Here is a 19241-nt window from a genome sequence, read left to right as displayed (position 1 = left end):
CAGGGGAACCCTCCACCCCCCAAGTCCTCCATAACTCCGGGACCTCCAAACCCCGTAGACCCTCCCCCAAAACTCCGGAGAGCCCCCAAAGACCAGAGACCTTCAAATCCCCCCATAACTCCGGGACCCCCAAACCTGAGACACGCCCCCCCCCGCCCCAGTCCCCTATAACCTCAGATACCCCCCCTCCAAACTCTGGAGACCCCCAAACCCCGCAAAAACTCCAGGGACCCCCAAAATCCCCCCCTAACTCCAGGACCCCCCAAACCCCAGGGGAACCCTTAAAACCCCATAGTTTCAGGGACCCTCCTGGGTTTATGGGGGGGGCAGGGGGTGTCCCTGGGATTTGGGGGTCCCTGTGGTTTAGGGTTTGGGGGTTCCTGGGATTATGGGGGGTCTGAGGGCTATGGAGGCCTTGGAGTTACAGGGGATTTGGGGGTTCCCATGAGGTTTGAGGGTCTCTGGGGTTATGAGGGGTTGGGGAGGAGGTTTCTGTGGTTCGGGGGCTTGGGATTTGGGGGTCACAGAGTTTTGAGGGGTCCTGGAGTTAAGGGGTGTTGGGGGGGACCCTCTGGGATTTGAGGGTCCCTGTGGTTGAGGGTTGGGGGGTCACTGGGGTTTGGGGGGTCCCAGAGTTTTGGGAGCTTGGGTGTTCCTGGCATTATGGGGCATCTGAGGGGTTTGGGGGTCCGGAAGTTATGGGCGTTTTGGGGGATCCTCTGAGATTTGGGGGTCCCTGGGGTTAGTGGGAGGTCTGGGGGTGGTTCTTGGCTCAATCCCTCCCCTCTAGTCCCAAAAACTTCCCTATTTGGGAAGGGGGTTGGACCTTCCCAGGTGGGATTCTTTAAACTATTAGTAAAATATGTAATACAAATATAAATATAAAATATAATAAATATACAAAATTAAAATTTTATTAATGAAACAATATAAATATGTTGGAGATATCAAAATTAAAATTCTTACTAATTTTAAAGATTATGTAATATAAATAGAAATAAAAAATATATAAAAATACATAAAATTTAATCAATAAAATAATGCATAATATATAATACAAGTATAAAATATGTACTAATAAAAATATCTAAATTAAAATTCTTATAAATAAAAAACAAAAAATTATAGTAATATAAATATAAAACATAATACATAATATGTAAAGTAAAAATGTGTAAGTTTTAAAACAATATATAATAATTAAAATAGAAATTTATATAAAATATATAGTAAGAATATATAAAATAAAAATTATTAAAAATTAAATATTGTGGTAGATGGCAAAGTGCTGAAAAGCTGAAAACAGGGAAGACTATGGGAACAACTTCAAAGCACAGGAACGTGGAAACTGAATCCCATAAATCCTCCTCTGTTAAACTCATAGGGACCTCCCAGAGGGACCCCAGAGACCCCCTCCAAGTACCCTGGACAGCTCTCTTTTTCCAGATAAATCCGAGGAGCCGCTGGGACTAAGGATGGACGAGCTCTGTGGGTACCGGTTCTGGCTGTTGCTCGTGGCCCTAATGCTGAGCTTTGTCCTGCACATAATCTTCCTGCTCTGCTGGTTGGGCTTGCCCAGCCATTTCTGGGCCTCCTGCGCCCAGCAGTGCTCGGCCTTGCAAGTCCGAGCCCAGCAAAGCCAGGCTCAGGAGAGCCGAGCTCAGCTGAGTGGCGCTGAGCAAGGCCGCGCCCTGAAAGGGGACACCCAACGAAGCCAGGTTCAGCAAAGCCGGGCTCGGCAGTACGGCGCCGTGCAAAGCAAAGAGGAGCAGCTCGCCCGCGAGAGACGGACCCTGGAAAGCCTCACCCGGCAGAGCCTCGCTATTCAAATGCTCTCCCTGAAGATGCACGCTGAGCGAAGCCAGGCTCAGCAGAGCCACGCTCTGGAGAATGGCGCTCAGTGGTGGGGGGCCCAGCGAAGCTGCGCCCAGTGGAGCCTCGCTCAGCAGTGTGGCACCCTGCAAAAACGAGCCCAGCAGAGCCATGCTCAGGAGAACGGCACTCAGCAAAGCCTCACCCAGTGGAGCAACACCCAGCAGAGCCTCATCCAGCAGAGCCATGCTGAGCAAAGCCAGGCCCAGCAGAGCGGTGCTCAGCAGTGGGCTGCTCAGCAAAGCCAGGCTGAGCAGAGCCTTGCCCCGCAAAGCCTCGCCCAGCAAAGCCAATCTCAGCAGAACGGCACTGAGCAAAGCCAGGCTCAGCAAAGCCACACTGAGCAAAGCCAGGCTCACACTGGGGCACCAGACCCTAGACCCGCCTAAGATGCACCTGAGAAGGTCCAAGTTCTGGCCCAGTCCGTTTGAATTGACGTTTAGTGTTGTTTGAGCAAAGTTTGGGGTTTTCCTTGTTTCTCATTTTTCATCATTTTGAGGTGTTCCCTCTCATTTCGGGGTCCTTGTCATTTTTGGAGGGTCACCCATCATTCCGGGGACTCCCCATCATTTTGGAGGTGTCCTTGTAATTTTTGGGGGGTTCCCAGTAATTTTGAGGGGTTCCTGATAATTCTGGGATCTTCTCGTCGTTTTGGGGGGGTTCCCCTCATCATTTTGGGGTTTCACCATCCGTTTGGGGTCCCTTCATCATTTTGAGGTGGTCCTTGTAATTTTTAGGATTCCCTCATCATTTTAGGGGTTCCCCATTATTTTTGGGTTCTCTCATCATTTTGGGGGGTTCCCCATCATTTCATGGTCCTCTCATCACTTTGGGGAGTTTCCCATTATTTTCAGTGTGTACCTGTAATTTTTAGTGCATTCCCAGTCATTTTGAGGGTTTCCCTTCCCAATAATTTCGGGGTCTTCTCATCGTTTTGGGGGATTCCCATCATTTTAGAGTCCCCTCATCATTTTGGGGGTTCCTCATCATTTTGGGGTCCCTTCATCATTTTAGGGGAGGTCTGACCACCAGAAAAATGTCTTTGACCTCCCAAAAATTGACTTTGAACACCCAGTAGCTGAGGTTGCCTTCCCTCAAAAAAGGGAGATAATGGCCCAAAAACCCCTGAAAATTCACTAGGAGTTTGTGTGAAAAAAATAGGGCGAAAAAGCATTTAATTTTTCGACATAATAAAAAAAAGTTTATCAATAGTAATAAGGTTATTAGCATATATTGCATATTAATTAGAGCGCTCGCTGCTGACACCTGGAGGCCAAGGTCGGGCACTGCAGTCCCAATAGGGGGTGTGGGGTCTATAGGGGCTGGGAGGGGGTTCCTGTGGGGCTGGGGGGTCCATATGGTGGGATAATGGTGGGTGGTCCTATAGAGGGTGGGGGTGTCCCTATGGGAGTGTAGAGTCTATAGACAGTGTGAAGGTCCCTATATGTGGGGTTGGTGATCTTATAGGGGGGTGAGGAGGTTCCAATGGGGCTAAGGTGTTCCCATGGGAGCAGAGGGGTCCCTCTTGGGGCTAGGGAGTCCCTATGGGGGCTATGGGTCTATAGGGGGTGGGGGGTGTTCCCATGGGGCTGGGGGTCCCTATAGGGTGGGGGAGACCCTATTGGGGGATGAGGGAGCCTGGGGTCCCTGTGGGGCTGGGGGGCCCTCGAGGGTCCTTGTGGGGGGTCCTTGTGGGAGGTGTCGCTGAGGGGGGTCCATATGGAGGGTCCCTGAGGGATGAGGGTACCTGCGGAGTGGGGGTCTCAGGATCCTTCTGGGGGAGGGCCTGGGGTTTGGGGGCCCTGAGGAGTCTCTATGGGAGGGTCCCTGTGGGGAGGGTCCCTCCCGGCTCCTCGCCCTGATCCTGTCCAAGGTCCAGGTCCCTTTCCCTGGGATCCCTGGAATTCCTCCCCCCCAGTCTCAGGGACCTGCAATCCCATGGACACACCTGGGGCAGATGCAGCGGGAGCCCCACCCAAAAATCCCTCCGTCGTTCCCACTCCTCCCTCAACCTACCCAAATCCCCTCAAACCTCCCTCAATCTACCCAAATGCCCCCAATTCCCCCCAAACTTCTCCCAAATCCCAAATTCCCCCAAATCTCCTCCAAATCTCCCCCAAATTCCCCCAAATGCCTCCAAAATCTTCACAAATCCCTCCAAATGCTTATTGATGGGGTTTTAATACTACTTAACAAGAATCAGATCCTGTTTGATAACACTGGTGACTGCAAGATCGTGAGGCCCATTCTGATTGTAAAGACTTTCCTGGCGGGAGCTTTAAAGGGATGAAATGAGACTTTGAAAACTGAGTAAATGGATGAATCTTTAATGCTTAGCTACAGGGATCTTGCTAATTTCTGAGAGAGATGAGCATCCATTTCTGAAGCCAGCCCTGACTGAATAGGATGGGCAAGAAAGAACAGGTGGATCTTAAAAAAAATGTTCATTGCTACTGAGAGGTGGTTGAGGAGGCTGGGTCAAGAGGAGAAATAACTGATTATCATCAAAAAGACAGCACACGTTATGACATGGATACTGCCTGAATTGCCAGTTCTGTGGCAATTAATTTCAAGACTTGATAAAACCACCTTCCTAGGCTCAGCATCTCATTTCTCTATTGGAGAACAAGGTCAGTAAGACCTTTGTTTCTCTCTAGCTGCCCTCATTTTCTGACCTGTAGGCAGGACCCAGCATTTGGAGACGACCTGCAGGAAAGAAACCATTAAAGTTTTTAGTTCCTCTTTCATCTCCTATTAGCTTTGCAAATTCACTTCGGTTCCATCCCTGGAGCTCACCCTGTCACCATGGCCTTTTACTTTCCACGCACACTTCTCTTCATCATGAAAGATAAAGGGAATGAGAAACTTGAGTACAAACCCTAAATAATTGTAATAATGCTTATCTGATCTTGAAAATTCTACTATTCTATGAATATATTTTATCTCTTTTTTTCCCCCTTGTGTTTCTTTCTTCTTACAGTCTTATATTAGCCATTAATGATAACTGGAAAATACTTTTTCCTCTTTCTTGTCTGGAGTCTTTTCCTGTTCTTAATACCTTAACTGTTACAGAGTGGTGTTTTATTAATATATACCATATATAATCAAAATTTTATAGTCCGGCTCATTGATAGGCAAAGGTATACTTCAAAGAAGTGTTTCTCTCTGGAATAAAATCAAATGTTATATTGAAAGATTTTGGCACTCATTTTGAAATAATACATCTCACACCAACTGTTGAATATTTTTAAAAGATGACAGCTCAGATTTAAAAAAAATCAACATCTACTGCTTCCTTCCAAAATGAATTTATTTTCTCACAAAGAGTAAGACATGCAAAATAAAATCTTTAATTCACCTGGCAATAGTGCATATCAGTATAGAGATGCAGATTTCTAGGGAGAAAAAAAAAGAATAAAAATAAATAGATTATTAGAAATATGTCTGCATTTTCCTCAGCTGTATCTTCACTTTTACCCTGCCGCATACTTTCCCTTTTTCCGTCTTTCTATGTTCCCTATTATCTTGTTGCTTAGATACATCATAAAATATGTCTGCATTAAAGTATTGCATTGAAGGATTAATTCAGCCTACCTTCCAGAGTCTTTAATTGCTCCCATATCAAGATCTTGAATATTATCTGTTTTCCAGATCTGTCTCCCTGTCAATTGCAGAGATCTCCTCGTTGTGCAGCTTAGTGAAAATCAAGTGAGAAGCAGATATGTATTTATTCCTTCAAGACCAACAGTGTATTGAAAATCATGGAATCATGGAGTCATAGAACAGCCTGGGTTTGAAGGGACCTTAAAGATTATCTCGTTCTAACACCCTGCCATGGGCAGGGACAACTTTCACTAGATCAGGTTGCTCAGAGCTCTGTCCAACGTGGCACAACCAAATACTGCCAGAGATGGAACATCTGCAACTTCTTTGAGAAACCTGTGCCAGTCCCTCACCACCCTCACAGGGAAGAATTTCTTCTCCTATCTAATCTAAACCTACTCTCTTTTAGTTTGAAGCCATTCCCCCATGTCCTGTCACTTGTAAATAGGCCCTTGTAAATAGTCTCTCTCCATCTTTCTTGTAGGTTCCCTTCAGGTCCTGGAAGGCCACAATTAGATCACCCCAAAGCCTTCTCTTTTCTAGGCTGAACAATCCCAATTCTCTCAGCCTTTCCTCATAGCAGAGGTGCTCCATCCCTCTGATCATCTTGGTGCCTCCTCTGGACTCGCTCCAACAGCTCCATGTCCTCCCTGTGCTGGGGACCCCAGAGCTGGAGGCAGCACTGCAGGTGGGGTCTCACCAGAGCAGAGCAGAGGGGCAGAATCTCCTCCCTCCCCTGCTGCCCACACTGCTTTGGATGTCTTGAAGTGATTTTGTATCAGTGAGTGGCATAATTTGACAGACAGGATGTATTCTGGCGCTTCTACAAGGTCCTTTTCTCTAGAACCATTAGGATATCCTGCTTTATATTAATAACTAATGGTAGAGAAAGCAGAGAAAGCTCAAGGGATATTTGCTATTTGTTCAGGAGGAATGGGAGCTTCAAACTGGTACAGCCAAGATCAACTAGTACAATAACATAAAATGCAAGCCAGGTCTCCAAACCTGACTGTTTTGCAACATCACTGGCAGGAGAACCTCTCCAAAACTGACAAAAACACAGAGCTCTGCTGTTCCTGAAAGAGGTATTCTGACTTAAGAGGTAGTTAGCTATAACGAAGAAAACTAACTCTATCCCAACCAAAATGAGCCCAGGTGAGAATGTTCTTGATTACAGGCTACAAGATTTTGTTTAAGAGGGAGAAAAGGATGGTCCGAAAACGTTAACACTGAGTAGGAGTTATGAACACTCAATCTCTCTTGATTCCTTTTCCATTAAGTGATACCAAGAGGGATCCTCTGAGAGGGTGAAAAGGTTGGATCTTGCCCCACTAAACCTTAAGAGTTCAGGTCACTGTGATTGCAGTTATAGAATCATAGAATCACAGAATGGTTTGAGTTGGAAGAGACCTTAAAGATCATCTGTTTACAATGCCCCTGCCATGGTCAGGGATGCTTCCCCTACACTAGGTTGCTCAGAACACCACCCAAATTGGCCTGGGTTCTGACCATGGTGAGTTCTGTACCTTTACTTGTGATGAAAATATGACTTCAGACCAATATTATTTTAAAATATTCATGCTGAAGCCCACCAATGGGGGAGTGCTTTAGCACTAAGATAAAAATTATACTATAGGATCAGACTTATTCATAGTAAAACCCAGAGCACAGGCTCTGGAGAAAGCAAACTACAGAAGAGTCTCTCATAAGTTCCTCCCTAACCTTCTGGTGGAACTGAGATTTGTTCAAAGGAAGGCAACTCTGCAATCAGTAACAAGCTGGTAGGGATTTTATTTTGAAACACTGCCTAAAGACAATTGTGCTATATTTTCCAGTTTGCAGCAGAAGTAGGTCCTTTACTTGGGAGAATCCACATCACTTGTGGCCAATTTGGGTATCAAAGAAGCATTGGTCTGTGACATCTCTTGTCAAACCCAGGGTAGTTTATAGAGGACAGACATCATAGCTCAGGTCATCTTTGTGGGTAAAGAAGACAAGTGCTGTTGCCACTAACACTGACATATAAGGTCTTGGGCACTTCGTTTAGTGCTGGGTTAGAAGATGGGCTTGATCTTAGAAGTCTTTTCCAGCCTTAACAATTCTACAATTCTGCAATATGTTTTGCATGAGTAAATTATGGTTATTTAATTGTGAAACCAGCAGAGGTATTATTTTAAGTTTTCCTGATTTGGTTTCGCAATGCACTTCAGCTATTTTGTGCTTCTTTTCTTAAAGATTCAACTGGTTATTGGACTGTGTTTAGTAATTTTGCTGTGAATGAAAAACTATCGAACCTTCCCTCAAGAAAATTTCCTAGCAAAACACAATAGAGGCACATGTGTTGCCCTTTGTGATGGACATAAAACATAAAAAGAATAGAAAATTTAAACTGAATTAAATTGTATCATCCCACATTATAAAATAAAAGACAGGACTTTTGTATCTTTTCCTGGCCTTTCATGCTTTTCTTCTGAAATGATGACAAATGTTGTTTGAGGTTCCCTTTATAACATATTTTTAAAAGGCCCCTTCGGTATTTTCTCGTGTGAAAACAGAAAAAGGCATCAATAAAACATGAAGCATCAAAGTCTGTATCAAGACAGGTATTAAAAAATTTAATTCAGTCACAGATTTGAAGCTTAGGGCTGTTATCCAAGAAGTTTGCGATCTGTCGTCTTGCTATTTAGTTCTCTATTTTTGCTCTTAGCAGGTTCTGCTGCTTTTACTTTATGTTGTTCTTTTGCCTCATGAACCAGGATCTGCTCTTCCTCATTTCCAGTGGCCTTCTCTCACCAACGATATATTAGAAATGTCTCTTGCAAGTTTTTCTATTAACTTCTTCCCTGCTCTGGCACTTGCCCAGTTCAGAGGTTCTCCAGCATGTACTGCCCTCAACACATCATAAAATATGGGATTAGAGAAAAAGCAGACAAGTTCTATCTTCTCATTTGCTTTCTTTATTTTAATATGGCAGAGATACTTTAAACTAGCACAGATATACTATAATATACTAAAAAACCTTAAAGATATTTCAACTAAAAATTCATTAAATACAGATTTTTTTTAAAAAATCAACTATCACATAGTGTTTCTGTTTATAGATTCTTTGAGCATTTATTGAATAAATCAAGATTCAAAACTAGGCACCAAGTATTGAAAAACAGTAATTGAAATAGAAGAGGATCAAATAACAAGGATTCATTTAAATTCAACTCAGTACACATTGCATGATCAAAAATGTAATCCAAAAGACAAGTTAAGATATGACATGTCATGGAGTAGAGAAAATGTTATGAAAATACGTGTTTGAAAATCTTGATCCCATATAATAATAATTTTTGAAAGAAGATAGACTATACAGACAAAATTACCTTATCTGCCATCAAATAAACAGGAAAAAGTTTGAGTCTTTTATTATATGCTGATGAATGTATACTTTTGATAAGTATGTCTGAAAATCTTTGTAAGAATTATCTGAATCCTGTCTTCTGGATTTCAAGGATTTTTCCTTGAGAAAGTATTTTTCTTTCTTGCTTCTAATTTCACCACATTTTTTTTTTCAAGAGGGAACCGCACAGACTTTAGCAGAGGCCTAGTAGAGTAATTTTTATCAGTCAATTGACCAAATCCAGGTTACACATAAGGAGATGCAGCTATGTTGATTAATTTATTCTGCCAGTTCTCTACTGGAACCAACCGATGACAGAATGTTAATTTAGTTTAATCCTCTCTGATTTCTAGATGGGTAATTTTAGATTTTGAATGCCTCATACTCTAGCATGTACATATTCAAGTTGATAAACCTATTGCTGATATTTTAATTTTCAATTTTGGCTCATATTAGGAAATCATCCTGAAATTACTGTTACATACATTTTCAATACATTATAAAGTTAATTTCTTTTATGAAGGCTTGAAGAAAATCTTCTCTCTCATCCAATACTAATAATCTGAACATAGTATAATGTAGTAATAATATGACTGTTCTGGAGTATTCTACTTTATTCAGAAGTCTTCTGACTGTTATTTATGCACTATGTCATATGAAACCTTAAACTGATAAGCATCATATTTCAGCATAGCCTATTCTGCTCCTTTTAGGCTGTGGCAACACTGCCTAGCAAATGAACCCCAGTGCTAACAGCAGATGTGGCCTCACTTTGTCCCACACCAGGGGATACATTTTTGAGCACAGTACAGCTCTCAGCTACCTGCAGAGAAGAAAATGACATAACGGGGGTACGCACATGGTAGAGAATTATGTAGCAGGCCAGAGAGTATTCCTGTTCTACAGGAAAAGCAGTATAATGCTCCCATCACTTTGTTTCTCAGTGCTCTTCACCAATTACACACAAAACAGAATAAAAGTCTGTTCCTCATTCCAGAAGTTCAAACTCAATCCAAACTAAACTTTTTCAGCAAGTTGTTTGAATATTCTTCACTATTACCTCATTTTTATTCGGGTCTGTACTTTCCCATTTCCAGCATTATCCCAAAACAGAACTGACAGGAGAATGTAGGAAAAGTTTTGTATTGTCACATCATATTTGTTCAGAAGGAAGAGGTGGCACATGTAGTATGTTCTCATTCTCTATAAGTCTTGCAATGGAGGAATAGCTGCTGATTCTGTGCGTGGCACACTCTGGCCTTTGTGAAACCTGCGGAAACAGACAGAAACAGGCTTGAAAATCTCAATTACAAAGATCCATTCCTCTGTGAAGAGGGTAGTTAGGGATAGACAAGTCATTAGATTGCTTGGAAATGCGGAGAAAGCCTTCTAAGAGTTCTTAACAATTGGGCTGTGATCTTTATCACTTCAGGGCACATTATGTTTCTCTTTAAATAAAACTTTTCTCTTTGGATATCGTCCATTCGGCAAAGTGAAAACAATCATATTTGTATATATGAGGGGAAGTATACTATAAACACCAGCAATTTAATGAAGTCAATGTCCTTTCAACTAGTAAGCTATGTACAAAACACTGAATAGATCTTTTAATTTATTTACTTGCTTTAAAAAACCTCTATGATCTATTTCCTCCCTTTCTGCTGTTCTAGATCTTATTGAATCTAACCTTACTGTTCTTCAGCAGTTTTATTCTACTATCTTCAATATTATACAATGAACTGGAATGCAATTGCCATATTCCTATGATATTTTAACTAATAAACCTGTTTTTCTGAGACTTGTTCAAGCTTCAAACTTGTGCTAACGCTGAAGGGTCTATATCTGAAATGATTTCTGTAGTGAAGACTGATAAAGAGTGCTTAGAAGTCTAACTGAATAACCTATTGTTCTTATCAGAAAAAATAAGCCAGAATTATAGATGAGATAAATGAATGTAGTTCTACCAAAGTCAGTTAAAGTACATGAATTTTCTAGCTGTAACTGAGGGTAAGATTCAAGAGTATGAAACCAAACACAGGGGTCAAGCAAGAAGGTGACTGAAAAATAATTCTACTTTGAAGTGCAAAAAACCTTTAACATTGTCAGATCTCAAAACTCTCCTACCCACCATTATTATTGCTATACATTACCTGAAAATAAAAACCTGATAGCCTTTATTAGAGATATGAATTTCATGGAATTAAAAAACAACAACCAAACAAAATAAAAAACAAACACACAAAACCAAACCAAACCAATAAAAGAGTTAAAAATCAAATTGTTCCAAAAGGGAGACACATTTCTTTGCATATGTTGCATCTGAACATATATACACACAAGAACCAAGGAATTGGAAATTGCTATGATGGGAATGTTTTGAAGACTGACAAAACTCAATTTAAAACTGTAAAATTTTATTATTTTGTCATCAACATTTTCCTTTCTAGTTTTCATTCTACATGTTACTGGCTATCATCAGAATCTGTGCAAAACTGCTTGCCCTTAACAGTTACACTTTAAATTAGCTATGAGGACACACCACCATGATGCCACATGGTTACCGCTGGTGGATGGGCTCCTTGGTGGTTCTTCATTCCCAAATCTGAGTTTGCTCACAAACTTCTCAGTGGGAGAAGTGAAAAGGCAAGTGGGCTTGTCTTCCCTGAGTGTCCTTGTTGGTATCTGTTGTTTTATACCATCAAAAGAAGAGATTGTCATTTTCTCCTGCATCTTCTATTCTCTGTTGTTGCCAGTCATCCTCTGCTTTCAGCAACATGCCCTGCCTATTTGTCCTTTGTGCTTATCTTCTTCTTTATCTTGCAGCTTTTGGATACTTGGACACCTCATATGTGCCGCTACACCCTTCCTTGTTGGCTCCTTTAGGGGTCATACTGCTCACATGCTTTTGTAATTAATAAGTGCTGTCACCACAGTGGTACAAAATGCATACTGTTGTTTGTTCTATTTCCACAGTACTTTTATATTTGGGTCCAGAGCAAGCTGTCCTGATGAGTATATTTACAACTTAGAGGTGTCATAGACCTCTGTTTTTGATACATACATATATGCTGGAAAGAGATATGGTACACTGAAACAACAAACTGAAGATTTTTTTTTAATGTATTTAGATTCATTTGAAATGACTTTCTATATATTTGACCAATGATTGCACTAATATGAAAGAGATTCTAGAATTGTGTTTCAGTCTTTCGCCCTCTTGCTCTCACCAAGAAAAAGTTTTCAGGCTCTTGCACATGTTGATGAACTCCCAGTTTCAGAATTCAGAGCACATCCAGTTATAAGGTGCTTTATATTCAGCCAGTGCTAGTCAAGAAGTGTATTTTAAATCAGTCGTATCTTATCAAGGCAATTTATATTGCCCTCCTACAAGTGTGGAAATGATTTACAGTAAGTGTCTTTACCTCATAAAATAGCTAAATGAGTTTTCTGCTTCAGAAGTGCTTAAATCATGCTACTTCCTCCATTTATGAAACAATTTATGTTTTCAGCCACACAAACATAATGGCATCAAAATCTGTTAATTGTGGTATCTCTTTTTACATGCTCTTTATTTATATCCCTGTTTGGTTTAATCTTTTTTATTGTCTTTCAAAACTCTTTTTCACATTATAGCTGTATTTATTGTAGGGAGTTCTATCTACATCACTGTTACTGTTAATTACTTGTGAATTGCATGGTTTGCTCTGCCTTTTAGGAGTTTCCTTTCTAAGGACTGACCTTTCAGGCAGAAACATTAGTGCAAATTGTGGCATATTTTTAACTAGTGTTTATAATAGCAGTTTTAATTTTTTTTTTAAATGACTGGCTTTATGCTTTTTTTTTTCTTGAGTAGTAATTAAATGATTGTACCATTAGTGGGATGCAGTCAAGGACACAGTATTATGTTTGTTTTTCTGCAAATATTAATTAAGTAAATGCTTTATGCCAGAATGCAGACAAGGATGGAAGAAATAAAGTCCATTTCTTCTCTTCCTTCATTATGAGGATGGAAAAACAGAACAGCAACCTACTAACTTACTTCCCCAAGGTCATGTATTGACTCTCTTGAGTCCGCTTTGTTGATTTATCCACACCACCCTTTGGGTTTGAATGCTTTACCTGTAATATGGACTTGTTGACTTTACTTTGAAAAACCCTGTACCCTCATCAAACACATGAAACACTTTCTGCAGCTCTAGAATACAACTCTCAAGCATGGTGCTGTCAAATTCTCCTGCTCATTTTTGTGTATATTGATGCCCAGAATGCCCATGTAAAAGCAAGAATCAAATCAGATGTTTTAAGCTCTAAGTCTTTATTTGTGTCACATATTGAACAATGTTTAGAAACACATTGACTAGTAAGATTTGTTAAATTTACTATATACGTATATATTATATATATATAGGCAGCTGCATGAGCTCCATTATCTCAGTGGTAAGGAAAAAGCAAAAATGTTCCCTGCAAGGCATCTATATCAAATGATCCTAGGGCTTAAAAATATTATTTGGTAGGGTTTAAATACCATAATCATAATGCAATTAAGGAGGGTCATAAATTCTGTTGTGGCTTACAGAGTATAATGTAAAATTTTCTACTTCTGAATAGTGATAAATATCACTGCAATTTCAGTTACTAGTGGTCCTATTTTAGAACTTTTTGTACCTTTTTCCATAGGTAAAAGTTTTATGTATTTATTTAAAGTCACCAACATAACTAAGAACAGATGTGTTTTATGTGGATTTAAAATAATTTCTCAGATTGCTGGTGTTGGGCCAGAGCGAATTACTGAATTTTCATACTGCTTTGAGGCATATGCAAAGGGAAGGGGAAAAAGAAGGTAGCTTTTACTAAATCATAGTGCATGATACTGCATTTTAAGCAGTACTTTTATATTAACACAGTAAATATAAGTTTGATAACAACGAGCAGAGAAAATGGAGCAGCAGTGGATGAAATCACCTCAGCCAAGAACAAGTGTGTTACACTGTAGTCAATACTACCCAAGAGAGCAATTCAATGAATGGTCAAAAGCATTTTCTTGTGCTGCCTAGTCTAAAAAGTAAAACACAGGTCACTAACCTGCCTTTGTAGCATTATTTTTAATAAGTGAATTCTGACTCCACAAAAACTACTTTATTTAACCTTTGAGACTGAAGAAGGATGGACTAAGAACATCTTTACCAGAAGTGCCAGACAGGTTCAGGAAACAGTCCTTCAGAACAGTTGGGAGTTGTTCTAGAGAACTACATGAAACTTCATTGGCATCAGTGATATGAGACCAGCTTTGATCTATATTGCAAGTAAAAGAAGGAACTCATGGGACACTGTGGCTACTAAAAGGAGAGAGGATGCTCTTGTAGGGAAATATTGATGTTTTCTCTTGAATGCTAATTTACAATATGTACCTTTACACATACCCTAAACAGCATGTCACCCTATTTGGAGGATATTTGTTGCCTAGATAGTCCTAAACAAGGGAAAGACTATCATTTTCTGACTGATGTTATCAACTTTGGGAGGCTATGGAAAAAATTTAAGGACACAGAATTAGACATCAAAATCACTTGCAAAAATATGTACACCAATGCAGATCATCAGTGATTTAAGAAATATCTGGGGTCTTCCAGAAGATATACTGATAATATATTGTGTACCTTTGCAAATGCACGTGTGAGCTAAGGCATTGCAGTTTATAAGATTGCTGAGTGTGTAATGCTCTGCTGCCTTTTCACTTGCTTCATACAAATCAGACCTGTCTGGGAGTTTTGACAATTAATATTTTGCACCAGTTCCAGATAAAGAAACAATAGAAAAATCCCTCATTCCAAGAGTCATAGAAGGAGACTTCAGTTCCTGATATTTCCTTCATTCTCTCTGCAAATACCAAAAGGAGGTTGTAGACAGGTGGGGTTCAGCCTCTTCTCCCAGGTAACAAGCGATGGGACAAGAGGAAATGGCCTCAAGTTGCTCCAGGGGGGGTTTTAGATTGGATAATAAGAAAAAGTTCTTCACCAAAAGGATGGTCAAGAACTAGAACAGGGAAGTGTTGAAATCACTATCCCTGGAGATATTTAAGAGGTGCATAGAAGGGATATGGTTTAATGGTGGACATGGCAGTGCTGGCTTAATCATAAAACCATAGAATTGTCTCATCATTGAGGCTGGAAAAGACCTCCAAGATCATCAAGTCCAACCTTCAAGTGAATACAACTATGCTGGCTAAACCACATTGCAAAGTGCCATGTCTACTTGGTTTTTTGAACACTGCTTTAGAGGTCTTTTCCAGCCTTAATGATTCTATAATTTAATGATTCCATGATTCAGGAAATGAAAAATTCAGGGGTGAAACTGAGATAAATTGAATGTATACATTATTTGACCAAACATGCACACTGCTACCACAAGGCTGATCGGCTCCTTATTGTATTTTAGGAGTTTAAAGCTAAGTAGGAGTTTATAGCATGTTTTCAGTGTACCTGGTGGTCACATATACACATTTTATTACAATGTCTGCATCTGCATTTACCATATGCCCCACACAAACCTTCCTTTAATTGTGTGATGAATGCACAAACAGTTAAATATGGGGATGTACGTGTTTGTGCATGTGTATGAGTTGTCCTGTCCTCTGCTCTTCCCATGGCATGGGTGACTGCAGTTCCTTTCCTGATTGTTTCAAATTTTATCTAGTCAAACAGGAATTGCTTCTGTGGGATGTTTCAAGTACAGATTAGCTAAATCAATCACAAGAAAAGGTAATCTGATTACCAGGACTTCTTTAAAAGTTAAGGATACTTTTTATGATGAGCACGAGGTAACACAGCACAGACAGGATGGGTGGCGCTGAAAGTTGTCTGCAGCCCACAGGGCAGAGGTTTAGCATAGTCACCTTGTTTTTATAAAAATATTGTGTTACAGGGGCTCAGGTGTAGTGGGTGTCTCCTGTCATTACTCCTGAGTTGTATAACCAGCTTCAACAAGTTTGCAAGAGTACTAAAGAGGCACAACACCCCTTTTAGGGGCTCCTCATATCTGAAATACTGGCAGACTTATGTGGGAATGTTTTCATCACCACCACTTCTTCCCATACAGTGCGGAATTCACTGTTGAAAGCAACTTCAGAGTAGGCAGCTACTAGAGGAATTCTACAGGAAGAGATTCAGAAAGCACTTTGTCTTGGAATTTCTGACACTAAACAACCATTCCTCCCCCCAATCCCCCCAGTATGATACATGTAGGTAGGGGCATAGCCACAGTAGTGACACAGCTGAGGGGAGGGGATGTGGTGTGTGGAGGAGAGGAGAGGGGAAGAGAGACCGTAAGCACACCACATAGTTCTATTATTAATGAGTGAAATACAGTAAAATCTTGACACTCTCTCATTACCTTGTTTTCACTGTAGATACCTTTCCAGAATGTGAATTACATTAAGGACTTATGTCTGCAGGCAAGACTGGGACTTCACTCTTTGCAGTTGTGACGGATGTGAAATGGTTAAATTTAGAGAAACATCATAGCTAAACTTTTCAAAAAGATTTGATGTTTTGTCAATATTGATTCAGGCTTCTCAGTGTCAGTGAAGTAAAAAATAATAAAGTTCTGTTGCTGCAGGGACATGAAAAAAAGATGTTTGATTGATTCTTCCATTATCCAATGACAGTTATTATGGAGCAGGGAATAAAAATGGCAATTATATTCTTGCTTTATAGAGGAAAAAGAAGGAAAAAGAAACTGTTCTAAGATTTAAAGAGTTGACATACGAGAGCTGAAATATGCCAGATACAGGAACTGCAGTGATTGGTCTCACAGTCCTGTTTCCAGAAGCACAGGCATTAAGCCATAATATCTGTATTCAGCAACTGAAACTAATGTGAAGTGATGTTTAGCTATATTGAACAAATAAGGGTATCCAAAACGAGTATGTGCATTAGGAAATGGTATAGTTGTATACCCATTAATGTGCAAAATAGATTTAAAGAGATAAAAAAGCCTGCAGACACTTTTTTAATGCTTCCTTTTTGCTTAGGTTAAACTTAATCACAATAAAATGTTTCCCAAACACTCAAACACATTATAAGACGCTTCATATTTTTGAACCTGCAGATAACAGTTGCTCAGGCAGTGCTTTTTCTTTTCAGTACTTTCCTTTATTTTCACATGCCTGTATTTCAGAGACAGAAAGCACATTTGTGCAAAATTTATTTTCAGTCTGTGAGAAAAAACTGCTCTGGATTTTTTAAACTCTGATATTAATTCTAATAAACATAATTTTGATTGCATCAGATGGCATTTTATTTGGAAAAAAAAGGAAATAATTTATGTTTGTGACTTCAGACATAAACCCCACAATATTATATATATCTTTAATTTGGAATGACCCTCCCATTCCAACTCTGCAATGAAAACAATGAAACATTATGTTATTTATTTTTTTCTCTCTCTTTTTTTTTTAAGACAGCCTCTAGATATGCAGTGGAAAATGGAAGTGAGAATATGTTAGCTGTTCTTATTTCTTGAGACAAAGCAAAATAATTTTGTCAAATTGTTCTTTAATTCTATTAAAACATCACCTACGGCTGCAATTTTACCAAGAAGGGTGTCTATTTTGTCATTCCAGTGACAGAATTAATTAATTTTTTTATTTACTTGTCTCTGTTTTAGTTGGTTTAATTTTATTTGTATATAAATGCAATGTTGAAAACGATTTCTTAATAAAGATCTGTGGATTACACAATCTATGTCAATAAAAGATAAATTACATAAATTGCTCTTTATTTCTCAAGTGATTTGGCTGAAGACAATAGCAATATTAGTTATTGCTCAAGCTGAAGGGCAAGTTAGAGAAGGAAAACTGTTTCTTATTAATGATTATTCAATTGGCATCTGTTTTCACAAATCACATCTGCCTTCATGCTACAAGGCAGTTGCTACTCTTTGGGGTAGCTCTTTGTTAGTTTGGTAATTTACAATGTCTGCTGTTATAATTTGCATTAAATATTTTTTCCCAGGCTGATAACAGAAACTTTCTCCTCTAGTAAAACCTCTCCCTTCTGCCATGCTAAAAAGTATTTCCCTCTGAATGATTTTTTGGCCACTAGCTCTCAGAATATCTGCCTCTGCTTTGTTGTCAGCAAATGCTGCCCTCCCACCTTCTCACCAGGGTCACAGTTCACCCTGCTTTTGGCTCCACTTCCCACTGTGGGCTGGTTAAGTCACACATGTGTGCTCCATGCCAACTGGCCCACAGCCATGGAGCACATACCTGCTCTCACACTGGAAAAGCATAGCCAAATGTTTATCCCAAAGGGTCTCTCCTTGACCTTGCACATATCATTTCCAAAAGACGAATTAACATCATAGCACTATCTGAGCCTTTTGCAAAATGAAATTCCTCTTTAAATTCCTCTTTAAATGGTATCTATCTTATTTTTTTCCCTCAGAGAAATATACTTCTATTAGGAGGTCTAAACTTCCTTTTGGTGGTTGAATTGTTTGTTGACCTTCTTCAGAATAGGCTGTGACCAATCCTTTATGACTGGAGATGCTGCAGTGGCAGATAGACACTTAACCTTATTTTCTGGTGAAACATCTAAACGATACACTGCACAGTTTGACAAGAGTGTTGTAACTAGACTGGGAGGAATGAGGAAAATCAGGGAGCATGCTTCTTATTTCTAGCATAAGCAGTCAAAATGTTTTTATTTCAGACAGCATGTGATGGCAGCTGGCATTTGTGCTACACCTTTTACTGGGGCCATATCAACACTCTAACACTTTAAATAATTCTGCGTTGTGAACATTTGTTCATTACATTTTATCAGGTTTAATGTGTCATGTCCTATTACATCAGAAAAGGAAACTAAAAGTGAAGATAGACATCAGTCAATAATGTAACAATAGAAAAGGGTAAACATCTAGTTCTACAAAATATTCTCTCAAAGAAATGCAGTGATTGTCATTTTGCAATAGACAACATAGTCTAGTGTTTGATCTCCAGCAGTTAACAACATTAAATACCATGAGAAAAATGAGTGTGCTACAAAGATGTGAAATATTTTGAAATTACATAAATCATAGAATCATAGAAGGGTTTGGGTTGGAAGGGACCTTAAAGACCATCTAGTTCCAAATCCCCTGCCATGGACATGGACACTTTTCACTACACCAGGCCATGCTGAGCTCTATCCAACCCGGCCTTGAACCCTTCCAGGGATGGAGCATCCACAACTTCTCTAGGCAACCTGTGCCACTACCTCACCACCCTCACAGTGCAGTAAGGCTTTAACAAGAAAAGAAACAAAACCAGGTCCTTTGCAGAACAGAAAAACACTTTTGTTCCGTTTCTTTTTCTTTCAACTCTCCGTAAATACTGCAG

At 39.9% G+C, this 19241-nt stretch overlaps 1 protein-coding gene and 1 long non-coding RNA gene across 2 annotated transcripts in view; both read left to right on the top strand.

The window, feature by feature from the left end:
* Nucleotides 1–2373, top strand: part of LOC113966605 (chromatin modification-related protein eaf-1) — a 2584-nt gene extending 211 nt beyond the window's left edge. The window contains exon 2 of the mRNA XM_027681504.1: nucleotides 1447–2373. Coding sequence (XP_027537305.1) covers nucleotides 1476–2261 — 786 coding nt within the window. The 5' untranslated portion in view covers nucleotides 1447–1475 and the 3' untranslated portion in view covers nucleotides 2262–2373. The remainder of the gene's footprint in view (nucleotides 1–1446) is intronic.
* Nucleotides 2374–2655: 282 nt separating this feature from the next.
* On the top strand, nucleotides 2656–3062 carry LOC113966606. Its single transcript, XR_003533895.1, has 2 exons — nucleotides 2656–2687; nucleotides 2727–3062. It is a non-coding gene; the product is annotated as an uncharacterized LOC113966606 (long non-coding RNA).
* Nucleotides 3063–19241: the final 16179 nt, after the last annotated feature.

This window comes from Neopelma chrysocephalum, unplaced genomic scaffold (assembly GCF_003984885.1).
Source record: "Neopelma chrysocephalum unplaced genomic scaffold, ASM398488v2 Primary Assembly neopelma1_60, whole genome shotgun sequence".
NCBI classification, from domain to species: domain Eukaryota; kingdom Metazoa; phylum Chordata; class Aves; order Passeriformes; family Pipridae; genus Neopelma; species Neopelma chrysocephalum.
The sequence above is the reverse complement of the archived record's forward strand: the minus strand, read 5'-3'. Positions and strand labels throughout refer to the sequence as shown.